The sequence below is a fragment of the Orcinus orca genome, chromosome 11 (assembly GCF_937001465.1).
Source record: "Orcinus orca chromosome 11, mOrcOrc1.1, whole genome shotgun sequence".
Taxonomy (NCBI): domain Eukaryota; kingdom Metazoa; phylum Chordata; class Mammalia; order Artiodactyla; family Delphinidae; genus Orcinus; species Orcinus orca.
Window position 1 is genome coordinate 84786189 of NC_064569.1, and position 23129 is coordinate 84809317.

At 46.7% G+C, this 23129-nt stretch overlaps 1 protein-coding gene across 1 annotated transcript in view; it reads left to right on the forward strand.

The window, feature by feature from the left end:
- STAB2 (stabilin 2) overlaps positions 1-23129 on the forward strand; it is a 159059-nt gene that overhangs the window by 19583 nt on the left and 116347 nt on the right. Inside the window, exons 4-9 of the mRNA XM_004269450.4 lie at positions 2853-2938; positions 3807-3876; positions 10510-10605; positions 15622-15747; positions 17248-17444; positions 19212-19345. Of these exons, the coding sequence (XP_004269498.2) occupies positions 2853-2938; positions 3807-3876; positions 10510-10605; positions 15622-15747; positions 17248-17444; positions 19212-19345 (709 nt within the window). The remainder of the gene's footprint in view (positions 1-2852; positions 2939-3806; positions 3877-10509; positions 10606-15621; positions 15748-17247; positions 17445-19211; positions 19346-23129) is intronic.

Consider the following 23129-nt stretch of genomic DNA (forward strand, 5'->3'; position numbering starts at 1 on the left):
GGGCCTGGTTCCCAAAGTACCATCTTACCCCAAGAAGCGTCCCATAGCACCAGGCAATGGGAGAAGAACTGTTTGATAGCCCATAGTCTATGGAAACCCTCTCTTAGCACCCCTTGCTCAGTATCATGAATTCAAGTGGTTCAGTTGGTTTTCAGATGAGCTTCAAAGGTGGACCTGGCACCTGCCTGATTAGGCCCTCTTCATCCTCGCCTCCTGACGCCTTATTTTTTTTTTAAACATCTTTATTGAAGTATAATTGCTTTACAATGGTGTGTTAGTTTCTGCTTTATAACAAAGTGAATCAGTTATACATATACGTATGTCCCCATATCTCCTCCCTCTTGCGTCCCCCTCTCTCCCACCCTCCCTACTGATGCCTTTTTAAAGCTAAAGACCACGCTCTTTAACCAGGCCCTTCCTTAGTGATCCAGCTGTTGCCCTCTGTTGAGCCCACATCTCAGGGACCCGGGCCATGCAGGATTAGTGGTTTGAGGTCAGTGTTGGTGCCCTCCAGTAGAGTGATCAGAGCTCTAGGTCTCTTCCCTGGACAACCTCTCTCCTGGTTTGTAAACCGGTATTTATCTGATTGTCTGTTAATCCATGACTCTTTCCACACTGGACTGGCAGGACCGTGGAAACAGGGACCAGGTTTGTGTGCTCACCCTCTATACCCAGGACCTTCCATGGTCCTGATTCAAACAGGTGCCCAATCATCCTTTTCCTGAGTGTTGTTATCTGCTACAAGGCCAGCCTGAAAGAACAGAAACTGGAGAGGATGGAGAGTATCCACTCTAAGTACTAACTACCACCATTTCTTGGGCGCCTAATATTTCCAGTCCCTACCACAACCTGCCAGGAAGATGCGTGAACCGAATCTCAGAGCCAGGCATCGACTTTCCCAAAGAGGTACAGCTAGCAAAGAGTTGTGCTGGGATTCAAACCCAGAACACTCGGATTGAAAAATCTGGGTTTTTTCCTGACAGCATTTCATCTTGTGTGGTCACTGCCCTATAGCTGGTGAGAACAGCCCAAACCAACGTACTCGCTTTCTAAGTGATTTATAAACGGGAGCTACACCTCAGCGTGCCTTCTCCTTTACTCACTTCATAACCGCGTCTGCATCTGTGCGGTGATTCTGGGCTGGAGCGGTGCTGGGTGAGGATGAACAGCAACGAACAATGTAGTCGACTCTGGAGTATCTACCAGGGTTGGAAGCCTGGCTCTGCCACCGTTGTGGAAAGAAGGACCACAGGCTCAAACTGTGTGATCTAGCCCTGTGGTTGACTCAGATTCTGCATGTCTCGGGAGATGTATGACAGTAAGTTCATGGCACAGGAGAGCTTTGGACAAAGGTCTTTGTCCGTGGTGGTAGAAGGGGAGGGAGGGCAGGAAGGTTGGGTGCTTCTGGTAAGCGAGTCTCTCATTAAGCTTACCAGCTGGCTGACTTTGGCCGAGTCACTCTACTACTCTGTGCCTTGGTTGCCTCATCTAGAAAATGGGGCTAAAAATGGGACTTAACTTCAGGGTATTGCTTTGAACCCTTTATTATTATCTAGAACTCCATATCATTAGCTACTTTTTGGAAAGCATTTGCCTTGCTAACTTTAATTTGGGATACCATTTGATCCTGCCTCGTTCACACAGACACAGTTCATGAGCATTGCCCCATTTCTGCTTGGTGTTTGCTAGTCCAGATCCCTCATTTTAACAATCAGAACTCAACCAAACCAGCATTAAACCCACGTCAACTCAGCACTCAAAGTGTAGAACAACAGCAAGTGTAGAAAGAAAAAGAAACCTTTTGTTCATCCTCATCACAGCAGTACCTTAAACTTCTGTCTCTTACCATTACTTTAAATCTTGTATTTAATTTTGGACATTTACTATCTGACTTTCTAGCTAAATGTCCCTCCACCCCAATGTGTAATATAATGCCTGGCACATGGTAGGTATTCCCTGAATGTTTAGTGAATGACTGTGAAATCCTCTAATAAATGTCTATAAACACTCTGATTCAGGTCTAGCATAGCCCAAACGTGCAAACTGATGTTTTTTTGGAATTAGCTTCTGAGTAAAAACTAAATTCCTTTGCTTGCCACACAAAGTACTTCCTTAATTGGCCCCAGCCAATCTATTATTCCTCATCGACTACCATTTCCCCATACCCTCCCCCCAACTCCCAAGTTCCAAACCTGCCAAACTTTATATCATTCCCAGAACAGGTCATGCCCTTTTACAACTCTAAGACTTTGTACTTGCTGTTCCCTCTTCCTGAAATGCTCTTCTCTTTTAAGCATGGCCAACTCCTACTGAGCCTTCAAAACCCCAGCTTAAATGACTCCTCCTCAGGGATGTCTCCTTGACTCCCCAAGGCAGTATCAGTAGCTCCCTTCCCTGGGCTCCCTCAATTCCCTGTCTAGCACACTGACTAATTGGCCTGGCTTTAGAGTCATACTAAGGGCTGAGCTAAATCCCGGGCTTTGCGACTTACAAAGCGTGAGACTTTGGGCGAGTTATGTGACCTCTCTGAACTTCAGTCTCCTCGTCTGCTAACTAGCACCAGTAGGAACCCCTGAGGGTTGTAAAGGGGATGATTTAATTAGATGATTGTAACGTGTACAGCAAATGCTCAAGAAATGGTAGCCAATCTGATGCGTCCTGGTACAGCACCTGACTACTCTGTGGTTCACTTGCCTCCCCTATGTAACCCTAGATAAAGCAGGCAAGGTCTTCAGTTATTTCTTAGCCCTGGCAACTAGCACACTACCCGGCATGCAGTAGATGCTTGATGCGTCCTTGCACCATGCTTCTGTGCAGTCACAAACCAATGAATCTGCCCTTTGATTCCCCAGAGTGCCCGGGAGGAGCGAGGGCGCCCTGCAGTGGCCGGGGCAGTTGTGCTGATGGCATGGAAGGAAACGGAAGCTGCTCCTGCCAAGTGAGTTCAAAACCTTGTTCTCCTCCTCCCTGACTCTGCTTTCTCCTTACCTGTGGGGTCCCTCTGTAAACACACACTGGGTGGAGACTCTAAGAAGTAGCGATATTAGTTAAAAAATTTTAAAAAAAAAGATGCAGTATACAACAAAATGACATGTTAGAGGCTGGGGGACCTTTGAGTGTATCCATCTGTAAAATGAGTTTAAGCCTTAGGTGTATTCACCTGTAAAATGAGTCTAATAATAATACCTACGCGATTAGACTTGTTGAAAAAGTGAGATGAGATCATGTATATGAAGATACTTTGTGAAACCATGCAGGGCTACAGAAATTTGTCATTGTTACTGTTAAAAACCACCGTTATTAACAGACGAGTCTTCGGAGCTGTCCTCCGCACCCATGCTTGAGCACTGCGCCTGCCCATTGAGGCATTTCTTTGCTGTCCCACGAAAGGGACTTTTGCAAGCTTCAAGCCTTAGACAATGGAAATACAAAGAAATCCTTCTGAAAAGGATTGAGCTCAATTGTCTTCAGAAATGCAGAACTGAAAGCGTTTTCATTTCCGCCTTGGGTGGAGTTATGGTTTAGCCGTCAGTACTTGTTCTCTGTATCTTTGGACTGACAAAGCAGCTTTCTTCTGAAGAGCTCCAGACTCTTAGTGATAACTGATGCAGGGCTGGATGTACAAATTATAACACAAAAAGAGCAATGAAGAAAGAAAGAGAAAGAAGGAGTTTCAGGACAGGCACAGAGGGAAGATAACACTTGAGAAACAAACGCTGACCAGACAAGTCAGTGAGAAATCCAAGGGCTTTGTGGGCAGCGCAGATCGCTTGGGTCTAACATCCTCTCCCTGGGGTGTCCTGCAGGAAGGATTTGGCGGGACAGCCTGTGAAACCTGCACTGATGACAACGTATTTGGACCCAGCTGTTCAGCAAGTATGTCTCGCTTTTGTGTCATCGAATGCAATTGTGAAGGTTGAAAGTCAGACATGGCTTATACAGGTCAAGACCCCAGAAATAAAGTTCCTTGGGGGAAAAACACAGAACAGTTCTCTATAACCAAGTCTACACAGGCAAAACAGCGAGTTGACAAGAAATCTGATAAGGAGAGACAGTGTGTCTGTGGTTTTCAGTGCTTGCAGGCAGCTACTCACCAGGAATGCTTCCTGGCAAACTCTGGGGCATAGGTTCCCTCTCTGCAGGCTCCAGGATCCAACATCCACCAGTTCCTTGCCTGCCCAGCTTCTCCATGAGGTCTTTCCAGACCATGGTCTCAGCCCTGACCTTCTCGTCAGGGGCCTCTATATCCACCTCCCCCTCGTCAGGGGCCTCTATATCCCAGCACATCTAATCTGTCCTTCTTTGGGAAGTTCACAGATAAATACCTGAGGGTGATCAGAGGTGATCAAATTGTCCCACTTTGCAGATTATGGCTTTGTTCCTGACATGGGTTTGTCCACTCTCTTATTTCTGGTTCTCCCCGGAAGTTGACCCAGAAGCATTCTGCAAGCATTCTAGTACAAGTCGCATATTTGAGAGGTGACCCAGGGAAACACTGAGAAAGTGACACAGAGGAAATAAAGGGGTGTGTTGTCAAGACAGAGGCCAGTGTGGATGACCAGAGCTTAGTCCCCTGGGGAACTCCGGAGTCCGTGTAGAACACTCACCTTGGGGTTACTTTACCTGAGGGGGGAGGGAGCCATGGTGTCGTAGGCAGAATGATGACCACTCCCCAGAATGTCCACATTCTAATCCCATGGACCTGGGAATATGTTGCCTTCCGTGGCAAGGGAGAATGAAGGTAGCAGATGGTATTATGGCTGCTAATCGTCTGACCTTACCATAAAGAGACTATCCTGGATCATCTGAGTGGACCCAGCGTAATGACAGAGGTCCTTAAATGTGGACGAGGAAGGCGGAGGCAGAAGATGCGGTGTCAGAGTGACGAGACGTGAGGAGGGCTCCACCAGCCCTTGCTGGCTTTGTAGGCGGAAGCGGCTCACGAGCCAGGCAATGTGGGCAGCCTCTAGAAGCTGGGAAAGGCAGGGAGAGGGATGCTCCCCTCAAGAAAGGAGCACGACCACCAACACCTTGGTTTTAGAGCAATTACTTTGGATTTCTGACCTCCGGAACTGTAAGACGATAGATGTGTGTTGTTTTAAGATGCTAGGTTTGTGGTAATTTGTTACAGCAGCAATAGGAAACTAATCCATGCGGTCGTTAGAGGGGAGTTGTTCATTCCCTGGCACTTCCAACCCCCAGTGGGCACCCAGGCAGAGCAGGCTTCCTAGGACGTGTTCACAGGCTACTGGAAGGCAGCTGGATGCATGGGCTTGGTAAGGAAGGCCTAGAGAATATGGGCGTAGTAGGGTCAGTGTCTGCCACATTCATAGTCTCCCAGAAAGGACAAGTCAAGTGGCCTTTGTCCAACACCACCTCAGTTTGACTTTTATAGAAAAATCATATTTGGTAGACGCTGCATTGATTCAAATATTTTGGGCAAGAAAAATACACAGACATCCCAGCCCCCCCAAGTTAGCTCACTCTGTAATAAGTTTCATCTGCAATAGCAAAGACATGGGATCCTTGAAAGCAGGTGTTGTCATACCTCTTTATCTCCAGTACCTTCCACAGTGCTGCCTGCGTGGTAGACACACACTACACTCTTGGCTGGATGAATAAACAAACGAGTGAGTGAATGAATGATATAACTTGCTCCAGCCCTCTTGTCCTGACCAAGAAACATGTTATTGGGAGGCGTCGTGTAGAGGTGATTAGAGCTCCAGCTTTAGACTCAGACTGGGTTTCAGCCCCAGGGCTGCTGTAAATTGTGGGAACCTTAAGTTTACTGAGCATACTCTGTGCCTCTTCATCTGTAAAAATAGAAATAACATCGCCTCCTTTAGAATTATTACGAGGAACTCATGAGATAATCACTGCACAACAAATGATAGCAATTATTATTATTAATACCTACTATTCCCTAGTGTCCCCCAATCTTAGTTTTTTCTTCATCCACCACTTTATAAAAGATTATTTCATAAGAGTGTTAGCAAAAGCAAATTTAAAACAGATGTTAGCATTCTGAGTGGTTTTTTTAACATTACATTATATTAAAGGACAGTAAACTATTAAGTATAATCAGTCATTTATAAAGAACATGTCTTTCAAATTGACCCTTCCCTACCATAATAGAATTTAAATCACATATTTTAAATAAATATTGAAACAGGAAGAAAGACAGCAACCAACACTGCTTACTCACCAAGAAAGCCAAGTAATTGTTTGTGGATGAAAATTTATAAAGAAGATGAGCTCATGTTGCCTCCAAGAAACTGGTGTTGGTTGCCAGTGAGCACAGATGTACATGGAGATTCCAAACATCTCTAAATTTAAAAATGGCTTCCCTTTCCACTTGTTTGTGCCGTGGAGAAAGGGCAAGCGAAAGGGTTTGGAAACCCAAGTTTTTAAGTAAGAAAATTGGAAACCTAAACTGAGACTCGGGAGATAAGACTCCCACTTCTGGGTTCTGACAGAACTTTGTGAGATGATAAAATGTCCTGACCTACGCTCTCCAACATGGTAGCCGCAAGGCACGTGTGGCCATTGAGTACCTGACATGTGGCTAGTGCAACTGAGGAACTGAAGGTTAAATTTTAGCCCATGTGACTCAGTTTAAATTTAAATAGCCTCACGTGGCTAGTGGCTACCGTATTGGATAGCGCAGCTCTAGAACATGATGGCTAAGAGAGCAGGCTTCAAGTCAGCTGGTCTGTGTTTGAAACTAAGCCCAGTTGCTGTGGGACCTGGGGCAAGCTATTTAACCTCTCTAAGCCCTCCTCATCTACAAAACAGGAATAATAATACCTGCCTCGTGGGATTGACTCGTAGAAAAGCTCCCAGCAGCAAGTCATAAGCACTCACGAGAAGCAAGTATTAAGCGAGGACAAGAGCAATCCCACAGTCAGCTGAACATTCATTCACCTGTGAACGAATGAATGATGGCTCAGTGACGGCTGGTCATTTCCCATTGGCAGGTTCCCATAGAGGAACCTGGAAACCTTTTCAGCCAGGCATCCACTGGGTGCCAGTGTTGTTTCACCCGTGAGGCAGTGGTCGTCGGCGGTGGCAATTCTGCCTGTAAGTAGGACAGCGCTATGAATTACAGTTTATTTTTAACACTGACTTTAACCTGCTGCCAGAGCGTTCTCCTACCTGACTCTCGATTTGCTTAGAGATGATTTCAGGCTGCATCAGCCAGGGGTGTTCATCTCAGCTTCCCAGGCCCTCGCCTGCTCAGTGCCTCACCCCAGGTGAGGGCAGAAGGCAAAGCCCACTTCCTCTGATATGACCCGAATCAATCCCACAATCGTGTCTTGTTAATAACAGTAGCTAGCATTTGCTGAGTGTCTGCCGGGCGCCAGGCAGTGCACAAGGTTTGGCACGCAGGATCTCTTTGGAAAAACTCTGCAAGCTGGGTTACTTATTTTATGGATGAAGAAGCAGAGAGGTTGCTCAAGGTCACACAGCTATTACAGGGACAGGGGCAGGGTTTGACCCCAAGTGTCTGACTCCAGAACCTGGGCACAAAACCACTGCACCATTCAGCCCTGGCAGGCACCCACCACGCATTAGACCCGTGACAGGCGATGGGCATCCAAAGAGGGGAGAGATTAGGTCCCCACTCCCAAGGAGCTGGAAATGTGGGAGACGCTTATGAGCCTGTGTGCACGGTACACATGGGATGCTATGGGAACATGAGAGAGGGCAGCTCCGTCTGCCAGGGGCGCGGCACAGGGGCTCTGAGCTCTGTCCCTCTGACCCCAATGGCCCTGGCTTTGGCTACTTTAAAGTCATACACCCCAGGTTTCACATGTCTCTAGAGATATGCTGAAGCAGGTTTAACAAATATCCAGGGCTCTTTAAATGACCTTTGGGAATCCCTCTGCCACTCACGTCTCCTTCCCAAGGACACTTTCTTGGCAGTGGTTGGCGGCCCTGCAGTGTGTGTCAGAGGCTCCCGAAAGCTACCCGTGCCAGGTCAGTTAATGCAGTACATGGGCTGTGCTGGAAGACAGGCCTTGGGGAGAGGCTCGTGCCTAGAAGGAAGGCTCAGTGACAAGGACGGCCCTTGTAGTTAGCATCTAAGTTGGGAGCAGGGGCTGAGTCACATTCGACTCCCCGCTTCCGCCTCCACAGCCTCTCCATGGGCTGCATGACAGCATTTAGGACGTGCAGAAGCAGTGTGTCTCTTAGAGTTCAGCTGCCCCACTATACCGTGAGCCGCTTGAATTTAGATGTTGTGAGTTACTCTTATTTGTACACCCAGTGCCTAATCCAGTGCCCGCCCCTAGGTAGGAGCTGGGTAGATTTTTTTTTTTTTTTTTTTTTTTGTGGTACACGGGCCTCTCACTGCTGTGGCCTCTCCCATTGCGGAGCACAGGCTCCGGACGCACAGGCTCAGCGGCCATGGCTCACGGGCCCAGCCGCTCCACGGCATGTGGGATCTTCCCGGACGGGGGCACGAACCTGCGTCCCCTGCATCGGCAGGCGGACTCTCAACCACTGCGCCACCAGGGAAGCCCTGGGTAGATATTTTTTAACTGAATTAATTCGCGTCTTCTCTACTGAGCCCATAGTACACCCCCTCCTCACCCCTATTATCTCCATGATGAATTTGACTTCCCTCTGAAACTCATCTGTTCCAAAAGCTACAGACATGGGTGGACATCAAAGTGCTCTGCTAACATAGAAACAACAGCAAATCAGTTTTTAAAGGGAGGATGACAATTGCAAATCCAGTTTAATTCTTCAGTAATTTGAATGAGCGCTGGAGCTAGTTGTCTCCCATTTTCCATATGTAGTACCTCACCAGATTGAGAGAGAAAACCGCAGCCCTGACAGCTGTCGGCTGGTCGCTGGCCTGCAATTTCATAGAATGTCACCATCAATGGCTCGCCTTATCTGTGCTGGAACAAGACGAAAACTAGGCCACTGCCTTATCCTGTCCGAATAGAGAAATAAACAGTGACAGTGGGCAACCCAATGGCCACCTCTCCCGGTTAACACGAGTGGCTACTGCTGCTTCTTCATGACCCCTCGCCCCTGCTGCCGACTTTGACCACTGTTGTGTTCCTGGTGGTACTTGGCTGGCTGGCGTGACAAAAGTAGTAGTTGCAGCAGGAGGTGACAGTGGATGAGGTACAAAGGAAGTGCTGCCCAGAGGAGCACAGACTCTGCTTTGGCACCTCTGAGACGGCACCACCGAGGAGAGGGGCTTTAGCTGGCCTAGAAGGATAAGGAGGATTTCAGCTGCATGCGGAAGGGAGCAGAGTGCGGGCCTCCACGGGGCGTGCTCTTTCCTAGACCAGCTCCCCCCATCTCTTCCTGGCCAGCCCCCATGGCTATTGACCTGTCACATCTTAGCATCTATCACACCTCATTATGATGGGCTGCTTTCTTCTGCCTTCAGACTGTGAGCTCTTTGGGGGCAGGGACTTTGGGTCATTAATCCCAAGCACAGCGCCCTGTAAGTAGTAGATGTTCAACATGTGTTTTGAAGGAAGATGAACTCTAGTGAGTCATCCCGTGCACTTCGATCCTAAGACGCATAAAATGAAGTGGCGAAAGATGAAAATGAAAATTTTTAAAGGTTGGAGTCAGCTTGGAGAGGGCCTTGTGTGCCAAACAGAGGAATTTAGATTTCATTTGGTTAGCAATTGGGAGTCGCTGAGATATTTGGAGGAATATCATCTTGATACCATTACTGATCAAATGAAATGGATAAAAGGGAGAGGTGAGAAATCGAATAATGAGTCCAGGTAAAGTGCTACTGCAATAGTCCAGGCAAAACAAGATAAGGACCTGAAGGAGGACAGTTCCCGTGGGGATGAAGGACAGGGGATTGAGGTGGGACATGTAACAACCTTAGAGTTCGAACCTTCAAGTTGCAAACTTTCAAAGATGTGAGCATGCATCTGGTGGCAGCAAGGAACCAGAACCTGTGCCATTAACGTCAGGCGTGAGTGGAATTGCAGCTCGCCCTCCATCTCCTGTTGCTGGTGATCCTTCAGCCCTACCATCCCCCACCTCCTCCAGTCAGTCACTCTTCTCGCCTGTTCACTAGATGCCAGCCCCTGTATGCCAGCTGTTGTACTGTACTACTGTACTTTTCAAGGTACTGTACTATAAGATTAAAAACGTTTTCTTTATTTTTTGTGTTTGTTTTTATGTATTATTTGTGTGAAAATTATTATAACCCATTACAGTACAGTACTATATAGCTAATTGTGTTAGTTATGTACCTAGGCTAACTTCGTTGGACTTACAAACAAGTTGGTCTTACGATCCCACTATCAGAATGAAACTTGTTCGTATGTGGGGACTTACTGTAAACTGAAGCTAAGAAAAAGCCAAGGTTCAAACGAGGGTCTCTAGGGCTTCAAACCCATGGTTTTCCCCACTTCATCAAGCAGAATCTCAATAAACACTATCTGAAACAGTATACCTCCAGAATCTTTGGAGGAAGTGTACATCAGGTAACGAAAAATTCCCATTTTCTGTCTGCAGGGTGCAGCTGTGTGCATGGAGTATGCAACAGTGGAATACGTGGCGATGGGACCTGTGAGTGCTACTCTGGGTACACCGGCCCCAACTGTGACAAGCGTAAGTACTGCTAGTTCCCTTAATACCACACCAGATCAGATGGGCACAGACATATGCATTTCAGTTGTGCATGCGTGTACTGGGGCTCTACATGTGTGACGTGTCATCAAATGTTTTGCTGGAAGATAGGCAACAATTTTAAAAGAAAGGGGACAAAAGGAGAGGAAGGGAGAGAAGGGGAGGGGAGGGGAGGGGAAGGGAGGAGAGGGAAGAGATCGTATAGAATATTGGAAGTCACGGAAGACTTGGGAACAATGCAGTGACCTGGCTGTAGCTATGTTTTACGAAGGCCAAGCTTGTGGCAGTGTGAGGATAGACTGGAGAGGAAGACATCGGGGCCATTGCAACGAGTTAGGTACCTGAAAAGGGAGATAAGGCATGTTCTCCATTATAGGTCTGAAAGACAGAGCACATCAACAGGAAATGGAGGCTTACCAAGGCTAAATGATTCACCAAACTTCACAGAATAGCCAATAAGTGAGCTGGGACTCAAGTCATTGAAATTCTCTATACAGTCGATCACACTGGGTTTAATCAAAAGATAGAGACCACAGGGTGATTGCAGCAAGGGAAGTTTAATATAAAGAATTAGTAAACTATGTTAGGAGAGTGGCTATAAAAATGCAAAATGAACTGTAGGGCTGATGGGGCATAACAAAGAAGGGCAAACTTGGAAGGGGACAGCCATCCCCAAGGCTTGGCTCAAATCTTGCTGGAGAAGGGGTGGTGGCAGCCCACTTAGTAGGGGAGAAGTTTACTGGTTTGCCCAAGCCAGCATGGGAGTACAGTCACCCAAAAGGCAGGCAACAACCCTTCAGGGCACTGATGAGCCGAGGCTGGGGGACAAGTGGACAGAGGGAGTTGGGGCACCATGGGTGCTAATCCTGGAACCTTCAATGTCTGTGCGTGGGGCGGGCTGTGGGAAGGTAGCCACTGGGTCCAGGCCAGGGATGCAAGGTCACCAATGAACTGTGCACTCTGAGTGCACAGTTGGGACAGGGCATCCCTGGATGTCCTCACACACCCACACCACTGGCAGGCTGTGCAGCAGCAGCAAACACAGCAGAAGCACAACACTGCACAGCAGAACCGGCAAGCGGAGCCCCTTCCTCCTGCAGTGGCCCTCCGGCGCCCTCTACTGGCCAAGATTAACATATCCCTGCAAAGGAGAAATGTTCAGAGTTCAGCCCATTATCACAGAGCAGGTGGTGAAGGGTGAATTTGGAGCTTAGCCATTAGGAAATTGGACATGCTGCCTGTGACAATAGCTTCACTTAAGTTATCCTCTGGATTTTATTCTCCTGGTCTGTAAAATAAAGGGATTAGACAAGAATCAAATTCAGCAACTTCAAACTCACTTTATTGAAAGTCGTTGAGAAGATATGAGCAGTGGTAGAAAGGAGGGTGAATAAAAGACAGCCTCTGCCTTCTTCCTGTGGAAGAGACAGTCAAACAACCAATATGAATCAACGGCAGAATGAAACTCAGGTGGTTAGGGTGGACCCCTTCCATAGCCCTCAATCAGCCTCCTTCCCCAGCTACTCCTGTACTGCCCAGTGGACCCATGAGCAAAAAACACAAACAAACAAAAAACCCTTTTTAATAAGACCAGAGAGCCAGCCTAATAGACAGCATGAAAAGATTTGCTTCCAAGTGACAAAATAATTCTATTGAGTCAGAAGATAAATATAGACTGGGACAAAAATATTTGCAATCCACGCAGCAGAAACGTTTTTATAATAGAAAGTCCATGAGCCCACCTTTAATATCGGCCAAGGAGCAGCTAATTCTCAGGAAGAAATGAAAACTGGCCAACAAACATAGAAGAGGTCACAGGAGTCACAGAAATGCAAATTAAAACCATAATGAAGTAGTACTTTGGAGTTTGGGAGGTTTTGTTTTGGTTTGGTTCTGGTTTTTTGCCCACTGTGTTACACAGGTTGCAAAGCTAGGTAATATCTATCTGTGGGTGTGAGAAAAATTACGCTACTGTCAGTGGGGATGTGAATTGCTACATTCTATGAGAGATATGTATCTATTAAATTTTAAAGGATGCTTACAGTTTGAGGCTACAGCCCCAATTCTAGGAATTACCTAGAGGACTGGAGGGGTGGGTAGGTGAGAATATAGGTACAGAGAAACTCATGATAGTATTGTTTTTAAGAACAAAGCAAGCTGGAAACAACTTGAACGTCCGTGAGTAGGAAGTGGTTGAGTGAAGTGTGGTACATCCTATTGTAGTTAGAAGAAGGCTAGCTGCTGAAAGAAATCAACACAAAAATCCAATGGCTTAACACTACGGTTCCCTAACTGCACCGAGGCGTCCCAAAGTACCCCATCAAACTCACAGGGCTGCTATGGGATGTTTTTAATTTCTGAGGGAAACGGTGATACATCTGTAGAATATCGTATGAAATGTTAACCTGAGTTAGTACACAATCTCAACATTAGGTAGCACTACATTTTGTCTGGTGGTGTCATTTCTTTACAAAGCTGCATTTCCAGCGGTCACTGTGGTAAAAAGTAAGTACCACGCAAAAATCGTTTCAACTGGAAGGAGGGTGGTAGTTTCCAATCTGATTCCAAGGCTGCAGAAGTTGTACCATCTCCAACAAGCTCACGTGTCCCGTTAGGAAGTAAATGTGGTTGTTTAAGAATAAAATATTTAATCTTCCTATTAACCATATTACTTTTTCAGGTGGCTGCTGTGTTATCATGACATAAATAGTCACTGAATTCTTTGGTTCTAACAACTTAGTAAATGAACCTGTAGATATTCCTTTTGTATTGGGGTCCCATGAAAAAAATACTGAAACACTAAGGGCACCGTGACCTGGGAATTTGGGCAACCTCTGGCCTAACACAACAGAGGTATATTTCTTACTAATGTAACAGTCCAATGTGGGTGTTCCTGGCCTCCACCAGCTCCCCACCACATGGTGTTTAGGGATCCAGAGCCTTCCATTGCATGCGTCTGCCATTCTGTAGCACCTCCAAGTGCTCTGCTTTGAGCCACGGAAGGAAGGAGAGAGTGTAGAGAAGCATCTGCTTATAAAGTTCAGAATAATACATAGAACTTCCAATATTCCATCAACGTAGACTAGTCATATAACCCCACCTGGATGCAAAGAGGGGTGGAAGACGTGATCCTGAAAGGGCAGCCCCTTCTCAGCAACAATTCTACTTTATGGAAGAGGTGAGGGGATATTCTCTATGAAGTTTTGATTCAACTAGCCACTGTTGGAAGACAAACGCATACGTCACATTTGTGCACATCTTGAGAGCAGCACACTGACTGCCCTTTGTTCCAACATCTTTACAAGGATGTTTGTAGCGCGAACAGCCTTGGCAGATACAGGACCTCCCTCGGGAACAAGTGCGGGCACGCTTACTGCCTGTGCCAGTTATCAGTGGATTGCCTCTCAGCTCCAAATTCACCCTTTTTGCCTGCTCTGTGAATTTGGAGGTGGGCTTTGGAATAGCTCTCATTTGTCAGCCAGTAAGATGTGAAGCCTTACCAATAGAGGGTGCTAAAGGGACACCGAAGACGCAAGAGTTTTCTCTTCTTGTGTCTGGGTTAGCTCACTCACCAGGCTCCTGAAGAACACGGCTCTGCTCCGCTGCTCAGCCCTGCACAGTTTCTCCAGCACTAGGTTCCGGCAAGGCTTAGCATCCTCCAGTATTTGACCACTGCATACATTGTCTAGTGCTTGGCTCGGGCGGCAGAGCATAGCCAGGAGCCCTAGACAGTGCAGGCTGGTGGCCCAGTTCAGGAGCTGTTCTGCACACCCTCGCCTCAGCCCCATGCACAGCAAGGGCCCTGCAGGACCAGCCATCCAGAGAGCTGACCACCCACCTCCATGCCACACAGCTGGCCCCTGAGACCACCCCGTCCCGGCCACGCACAGGAGTACACCGTGCTTCTGAGAAGGTGGGCTTCTCAGCTCCTGCTTCCAGTAGCATCCAGAGGCAAGCCGCTTGCCCAGGCTTGGCAGCTCCCTGTGGATGACCTTCCTTGGGGCCCCAGAGGGGTGGCCTCCAGCAAGTGTCACCAGCGGACACGTCAGCAACCTCTCTGCTGTAGAGTGACCAAGGCCATGTCCTTGCCGGTGACATCCAGGTCTCAGCTCTGGAAGGGGAGGACTTACCCTTATCTTAACCCGAGAGGAGTGGTTGCTCTTTATTTTTCTTCCATTCCTTTATGCTTCTGAACTCTTTTTAGCTGTCAGGAGCCAATTCCCTGTTATTCCACTCTGTTCATGAATCTTTACACTAAAATTTTCACTGTTCAAACAATTGCATGGTTTCTCTCTCTTGCCTGGGCCCTAAGTAATGCACTGCCTATTATTTAAAAACAAACTAAAAATCATTTCAGTTCCCTAAGCTCAGGGCTCCTCTTCCATAATGAAATCCACTGCGTGTTCAGGTCTTGTATGGCCCTCTCTGCATTGCCCTGTGGGACCCGGGGCTTGGAAGAACTGGTCCAAAACTGCTGACATTCTGACTGCTGCTCCTGATGTGAGTGATAAATGGTCCTTTAGCTCTGACCCTGGCATCTCATATCTTCTAGCAGCAACCATGGGACCGTGTCAGCCCAACTTTGCAAGTTGGCTAATTATGCCAGACTCTATAGTATTTAACAGCCATCTAAGCCCCGTCTATCTTATAAAATACTATGCAGTCATTAGAGATCAAGGTGCACCCTTACATACCTCCATAATATATTCTTAAATTAAAAATCAAGTTCCTAAATATTTTAACAGGATCCCATTTCATCTTTTGAAAATCTTACACACAAATGTATTATATTGGTTGTTAACGTTGGTTATTGTGGGAATGGGATGGGAGAATGAGAATAAGAAGACAGCTAATTTTTGCTTTACTCGTTCTGTACTTTTTGAATTGTTACAGTGAATCTGTGTCACTTTTGTAATAATAGGGAATATTGCATTTGTTGAGATTTTTTAGAACTGGTTGTTCTACTAAGGCCATTACCTCAACAATCTTCCTTTCCAGCCATCCCAGAATGTGCAGCCTTGCTCTGCCCAGAAAATTCCAGGTGCTCACCTTCCAGTGAAGATGAAACAAAACTAGAATGCAAATGCATCCCCAGTTACAAAGGCGATGGCAGACACTGTGAGCGTGAGTAGAACTTCGATCCTACTGGTTTATCCATTGAGACGGTTAGATTCCTCAACAGAAAAAACCTCACAACCTTCTTAATATTAACGCAATGACCACTTCCGTTTCTCTCTGTGTAGTTGCATGACATATATTAAAAATTCTAAGCAAAATCTCATCATGTGGTAGCTCTTCAGTAAATGGCAAGTTCTCAGGTTATCAAAGCACATATATAGATTTTTACACTTTTTTAATTAATTTTTATTGGAATATAATTGATTTACAATGTTGTGTTAGTTTCTGCTGTACAGCAAAGTGAATCAGTTATACATATATCCACTCTTTCTTTTAGATTCTATACCCATATAGGTCATTATAGAGTATTGAATAGAATTCCCTGTGCTATACAATAGGTTCTTATTAGTTATCTCTTTTATGTATAGTAGTGTGTGTGTGTCAGTCCCAGCCTCCCAATTTATCCCTTCCCCCTCCACTTCCCCCCTAGTAACTGTACGTTTTTCTTCTTCTATATCACCTAAATCAATGTTAAGATAGAATGTAGTTTCTTACTTCCTTCTTCCTTCCTCCCTTCCTTTCTTTTTTTTTTTTAAATAAATTTATTTTATTTATTTTTGGCTGCATTGGGTCTTCACTGCTGTGCGCGGGCTCTTCTCTGGTTGTGGTGAGCGGGGGCTACTCTTCGTTGCAGTGCGTGGGCTTCTCATTGCTGTGGCTTCTCTTGTAGCGGAGCACGGGCTCTAGGTGTGCGGGCTTCAGTAGTTGTTGTATGTGGGCTCAGTAGTTGTGGCTCGTGGGCTCTAGAGCACAGGCTCAGTAGTTGTGGTGCACGGGCTTAGTTGCTCTGCGGCATGTGGGATCTTCCCGGACCAGGGATCGAACCCGTGTCCCCTGCCTTGGCAGGCGGATTCTTAACCACTGCGCCACCAGGGAAGTCCCCTTACTTCCTTTCATGCTGTTTCACTTCATGAGTGGTTGTGTGTTGGTTATGAACATGCTATTGGAGCCCGGCTGCCCAGGTATAAATCCCAGGTCTGCCTGTTACTAACAATATGACCTTGGACAAATGCTTTAACCTACCTGTGCCTCCATTTTCCTATCTATGAAATGGGGATAATAATAGTAACTACGCTAGACGGTTGTAAGGATTAACTGAATTCACATACGGCAAATGCTTAGAAAAGGGCCCAGTACGTATTATAAATTCTATTAATATCAGTGCTTTCTTTCATGCGATTTTATATTTAAATCCACACATAACATGGCATAATAATACATCATCACAGTACTTGTAATTATAATTTCTAATGGCCATATGTAAATCTTTTTGGTCAATGGGGGTGATCAGGAGGGTAAGATGAAATGTTTTTTACTCTCTCTCTTGAAACTGTTGAATTGCCTTTGCAGCTTGGATAAGCTGTGATTTGCAATCCCTTCACAGTTCAGTTTTCCTTCTCCTTCCCTGAGTGTGGTAACCACCTTATTTTGTCATTGCTTCTCCAGCCATCAACCCATGTTCACAAAACATCTGCCACCCTCACGCTCGGTGCACCTACCTAGGACCAAATCAGCACAGTTGCACGTGCCATGAGGGCTACCACGGGGACGGCCAGGTGTGCTTACCAGTGGACCCCTGCCAAGTTAACTTTGGAAACTGCCCTACAGAGTCCACGGTGTGCAGATATGATGGGCCCGGACAGGTGAGCTAATGATGTTGGAACTGATGAGAATAGAAGTAGGACCACCCGCTGAAGGTAAAACTGTGCCGTCTCAGTTCTCCCTTTCCATGCTCAGGTCGGGCTTCCTGTCCAGACAGACCTCCGTGTGCTTGGGGTCAACCTCAGGGAGCCATGATCTACCCTCTGAACTCGCACTTTCCCAGCTCTCCAGTCGAAACTTCACTGTCTCCTCCATCCCAGTCCTGTTTGATGATTGACAACATATATACACATAGCTCAAATTCTATTAACAAATTAACTGTTAATGAAGTCTTGGGAAAATATGTGATTGACTTTCCCCTGCATTCCTCCAGTCTCTCTAATGTCTTTTCAAAGTGAGAGGGGACTCTTAGGACCAAAAAACTCTGTCCCAAAGGGATGAATGCTGATAAAATGTCAGGCAGCACAGACAGATTTGTAGGGAGGAATGAAGATACTCTGGAGTGAGACATATGTGATTCTCTAAATCACGTCATGACCTTGACTGTTAAAATGCAGCCTAGCCGGCAGACCTTTGCTCCAGAGTCCAGATCAAAGAGCCCTTTCCTCAATATCTCATTCACCCACCAAATTTTAGTGGGTGCCCACTGCAGCCACAACTGCATGTCAAGTGTCCAGTGGAGGAAACCCATCCATACAAGAGACTACTGCTGCCTGGGTGAAAGGAAAGCCTTCAGTGTCTGACCAAACCCAGGCATGGTCCCCAGCAGAGAATCCACCCGATCTCATGTCCGAGAAAAAGAATACAACATGACATTTCTGCTATCAATTTCTGAGGCTAGCTTGTAAGAAATTCAAAGGGCTAAATTCTCATCCTCTAAATGAGGTCCCTTATGGGAAAAGTCATGTTACATCATGAACCAAAGCCCCAGGACCTTGGGAGTGAGATTAAAACATATACTTTGTCACTTTAAAAATGGGTCCCGGGGCTTCCCTGGTGGTGCAGTGGTTGGGAGTCTGCCTGCCGATGCAGGGGACGTGGGTTCGTGCCCCGGTCCGGGGGGATCCCGCATGCTGCGGAGCGGCTGGGCCCGTGGGCCATGGCCTCTGGGCCCGCGCTTCCGGAGCCTGTGCTCCGCAATTGGAGAGGCCGCGGCAGTGGGAGGCCCGTGTACCGCATAAATAAATAAATAAAATTAAAAAAAAAAAAAATGGGTCCCAAGGCATATTTTCAAGTCTTGGAAACCCTCCATCGTTCACACAGCAGCAGTGCCTTCATTATTCCAGAACAGGTTCCTCATCCTCGGCATGATTAGCGTTTTGGACCTGAGAATTCTGTTGTAGGAAGTATCCTGTGCATTGTATGATGTTTAAGAGCATCCCTGGCCTCTTGTGGCACTGTCCCCCAACCCTGTTGTCACAATCAAAAATGTCTACAAGCCCAGTGTCCCTTGGGTTGAGACTCCCGGTTGAAAACCACTATTCTAGAGAAATAATACCTCCCATCTGAGCCTCAGTCTCTACTCACCTAAATCTGAAAGCGGGAAGTACGGTGCCAGGGAGGCCCAGGGTTAGCAAACCAAAGAACTGAAAGTGTGAACTACAAGCAAGATGTATGAGTTTCCAAACAGCTGAGATGTGAACATGATTTCCAATTCTGGATCTGCTGACAAATTTTAGTTTCAGCCCACACTTTAGACCTACCCCAAGTCAGCTTTTATGGCAGAATAAAGATAGGAATTTAAGAAGAATGTCAGCCTAAGTGACTAACGAGAACACTCTTTGCTCTTCTCTTCCCATCGACTGAAGGCTCACTGCGAGTGTGCGGAACACTACCGCAACTTTGTCCCTGGAGTGGGGTGCAGCGTGACCGACGTCTGTGAGTCTAAGAACCCCTGCCACAGGGATGCGAACTGCACCACCATCGCGCCAGGTCTCACCAAGTAAGGCTTTCCAATTCCACCACCATCTTTCCAAGCAGTGAAGGTGGTGGCCAGTCAATGCGGAAACTTCTCGGGAGGTTAGGAAATGTGTCTTATTCAGCCTTGCACCATCCTCACGTAGCACAATGCAAGGAGCACAGTAGGGACTCGATACATTTGTATAATCAGTGAATCATTCAGTAATGGCTTCCTTGATAATGACCGTGCCAACACCCTGAAATATTGACCTGGCCTGAAAACATGGTATGAAGTGATCAGAGCGTGGGAGAAAGAATCCACCGTCACTGGGAAAACATATGTCTATTGTGATGACAGAGGTTTGACCTCTAATGTATATGCCTGTTTCCGCAATCTATGAAATATTGCTTGTTAGTGGTGCAAAACAATGGGAAAGGGAAAACTAGGGAAAGTGAATACACACGAGTGGTGTTTCCCAGACTCCAGGTTTCAAAAGAAGGGGTTTACTGTGAGTTAAAATATTTGTGTGAAAATTCCCAAGGCAGAGGCAGCTTGCCTAGTGGGAAGATGCTGTTCAGAGTTTAAAGACCTGGGTTTGAGTCTCCACACTGGTATCTATCAGATTCATGACCTTGGGAATGTGACAAGGTCTCTCTGGCCCCAGTTTCTCCATGTATAAAATAAGCACAGTGGCGTCTACTTCATACTGTTGTTGTGAAGATTCATGAGAGAATGTTCTGGAAACTCCTCTCCAGCTGTGTTTTGGTTTTTATCAGTGGGTGAACCAAACCTGGAACCCTAGCCTTTTGACTCCCTGACGGAGGCTTGCATCTTGGTGCCACTTTCGGGTCTCATTGTCACCAGCATCAGCAAAGAACCTGTTCTGCTGTAGTGAGCTCAAAGCCACAGTAGACATGGAACAGTTTCTGTGCTTCCAGAGCCCACCTCTGTCATTCCTTTTATAGCTGGGTCTTGAATGTGTAGATTCGCCCAGATAGGTTTTATGATCACTATGTTCTCTCTGGGCAAATAAGTGTATCTGTATGCACTGTGGGTGGAGTGGAAAGAGCTTGAGTGTCAGAACCCCTGGATGCAAGCCCCAGCTCTGCTGCTTCCCTTACTCTGTGATTTCTATTTCCTCTGTCGTAAAAGGGGGACAATTGTGCCCCCAACCAGGGCTGTGATGAGGATTAAATAAGGTTACATTCATCAGTCTCTGAGTGGAACCTGGCACACAGAAATCACTCCATACACACCCTGCACACGCAAACCCCTCCCAGACGTCTGTACAGGCACGCACACACCTACACAGCTATGCATACAGGCACGTCCTCTCCTGAAACCCAGGTTCTGACACTGACAACCGAACCAGCCAGCTTGCACACTTGGTACCATCCTCTGAGAAAGCTTGAGTAGAACACTTTAAACACTTTCTTTTGTGTTTGAGAAGATAAAATCGAAAAATGAAACTGGAACATCAGAATAATAGAAGTTGCATTAAAACTTGTGCCTAGAATGTCAGTGGAACTAACCGTCGATTTTAGGGGTCTGTGTGTCACTCACAAACCTCTCGACATCCGCCCCCCTCCAAAACCTGACTGTCTTCAGCTGGGAAGAGGCCTGTGTTAAGGCTGGCTGAGTGACACTGATAAAATATGGGGCTGCCAGTAATTTAGTTCACCCCGGAGAGGGATTTATCTTGTTTATGCCTCCTCAATGTGGCAATCAGTCTATGCAGAGTATTCAAAGTCATGCTGCATTAGTCAGAGAAGACCACCCAATAAAGAAGAATGAGTTCCAGTGTGGGCTCCCCCACTCACGACTGGGGTGAACTTGGACAAGTCACATAACTTTCTGGAACCACAGTTCCCTCCCCTGACAGGTGGAGCTGTTTCCCTGGGCAGAGCTGACAAGTTAATGTGTATAAGCCTGCTTTAAACTCTACACTCCACTTTCATTATTACTAAGAAGAACCATTACTTCCTGTCAGTTAAAATTGTGCCTTTCTATTTTTACGTGGCAGAGGTGGGAATTAAGGCATGACAGAAGAGAAAGGCATTCCTCTCTTATTTGAGTCTGCAAAGCCTGGACGTGACAGAGAAGGCATACCGGAAAATGGGGACATTAGTGACACTAATGACAGTGTTTATTTGCGACGTGTGCAGGTTAGGACTCCTTAGTGTGAACCATCTTCCCAAGAATCCCGTCCGAAGCGATACGGTGCCTCGGCACCAGGCAGCAGGATCATGGGCTTTCCCAGACAGACCCAGCTTCAAGCCCCAGCTCAGCCGCTTCCAGATGTGTTCCCAGCAGTGCGACCCTCAGACCTGGGCAACAGGGGCCCCTGCCCTGGGCACTGCATTTTAGAGGGCCCCATTCTGGCCCTCCACTGACTACACCAGGGCAAGGAATCTGAAGGACGAAGGGGCCGTGATCTCCCAGAGCCGGAAGGCACATCAGAGACCCCACTCAAGTAACCAGGACCTCATTCTCTGCTCGAGGGCTCGAAACCAGCCTCCGGAACCTGCACGGGCTCTTCCTGGGACCACGCCCCCCAGGGGATGGCCGAAGATGGCTGTTTGCAGAGGGTGTGCATGGGCCAGCTTTACCTCCACCACTGCCGTCAACGCACCCTTGGCTCTAGTGCCATTGAGCTGTTTATTGTTCTTCAAACATATTCCCCCAGCTTAGACCGTCCTTGCCTCCCCACCTCCTCTGAGTCAGACCAACACGCTGATCCTGCAGTGTCAACTTGAGTATCTTCACCTCTCTGATGCCTCCCCTGTCTTCCTGGTCCACTCAGGTGCCCCTCCCTCTGGGCTCCCAGAGAACCCTGGAATGCTTCTGTTATAATATTTATCACCGTAAACTTTGGGGGCACCTTATAATTTAACTAAATTTTATCCAACATTGAATATAAATAATTCCATCTCATAACATAAAATGCAGGTGGCTTGTGGGTGTTTTGAAAGCCTTGGGACAGCAGGTAAGAACTTTATACCTAGTAAAGAACCAGTTTATAAAAGAGGTGATGCTATGAATGGGCCGTAGCCCAGCTGAGTCAGAAAATGGTCTCATAAAGTCTCAGACTTGTGGACCGAGATTTTAAATAAAAATTGAAAGAATATTTATGTCTCATACATTCCATTCAGCACAGAGACCATTAAAATATAATTCTCCTGCCATCCTTAGGAAAGACAAGTTAAGTGTCTTTAGACAAAATGGATCACTGGCCTCATAACAACTTAGGGAACTTTCAGAGAGAAATATAAAAAGTAACTTATAAAAGTTACTTGTCTTTCTATTGACTTCACATAGAACTTACATAACGTACAGCATGATTGGTTTTCCTTTTTTCTTTTTTTTTTTTGCGGTACGCGGGCCTCTCACCATTGTGGCCTCTCCCGTTGCGGAGCACAGGCTCCGGACACACAGGTTCAGTGGCCATGGCTCACGGGCCCAGCCGCTCTGCGGCATGTGGGATCTTCCCGGACCGGGGCACGAACCTATGTCCCCTGCATCGGCAGGCGGACTCTCAACCACTGCGCCACCAGGGAAGCCCCCAGGATTGGTTTTCAATAGTGACTACTGTATCACTTCCAAGAGTTGCCAGTCTCCCTCTTTGTCACCTTACATTCCCCATCCTGAAGCTCAGTACTTACAGAGAAGGTTGATGTTTAAGTAGGAAACTGTCATTTGATTGTATTAAATAAGCTATTGTTTCATGGTTATATCTACCTTAGTGATTCTTCATAACAAGTTTTCTCAGCCTCGGCACTATTGACCTTTGGGGCCAGATAACTCTTTGTTGTAGGTACTGTCCTGT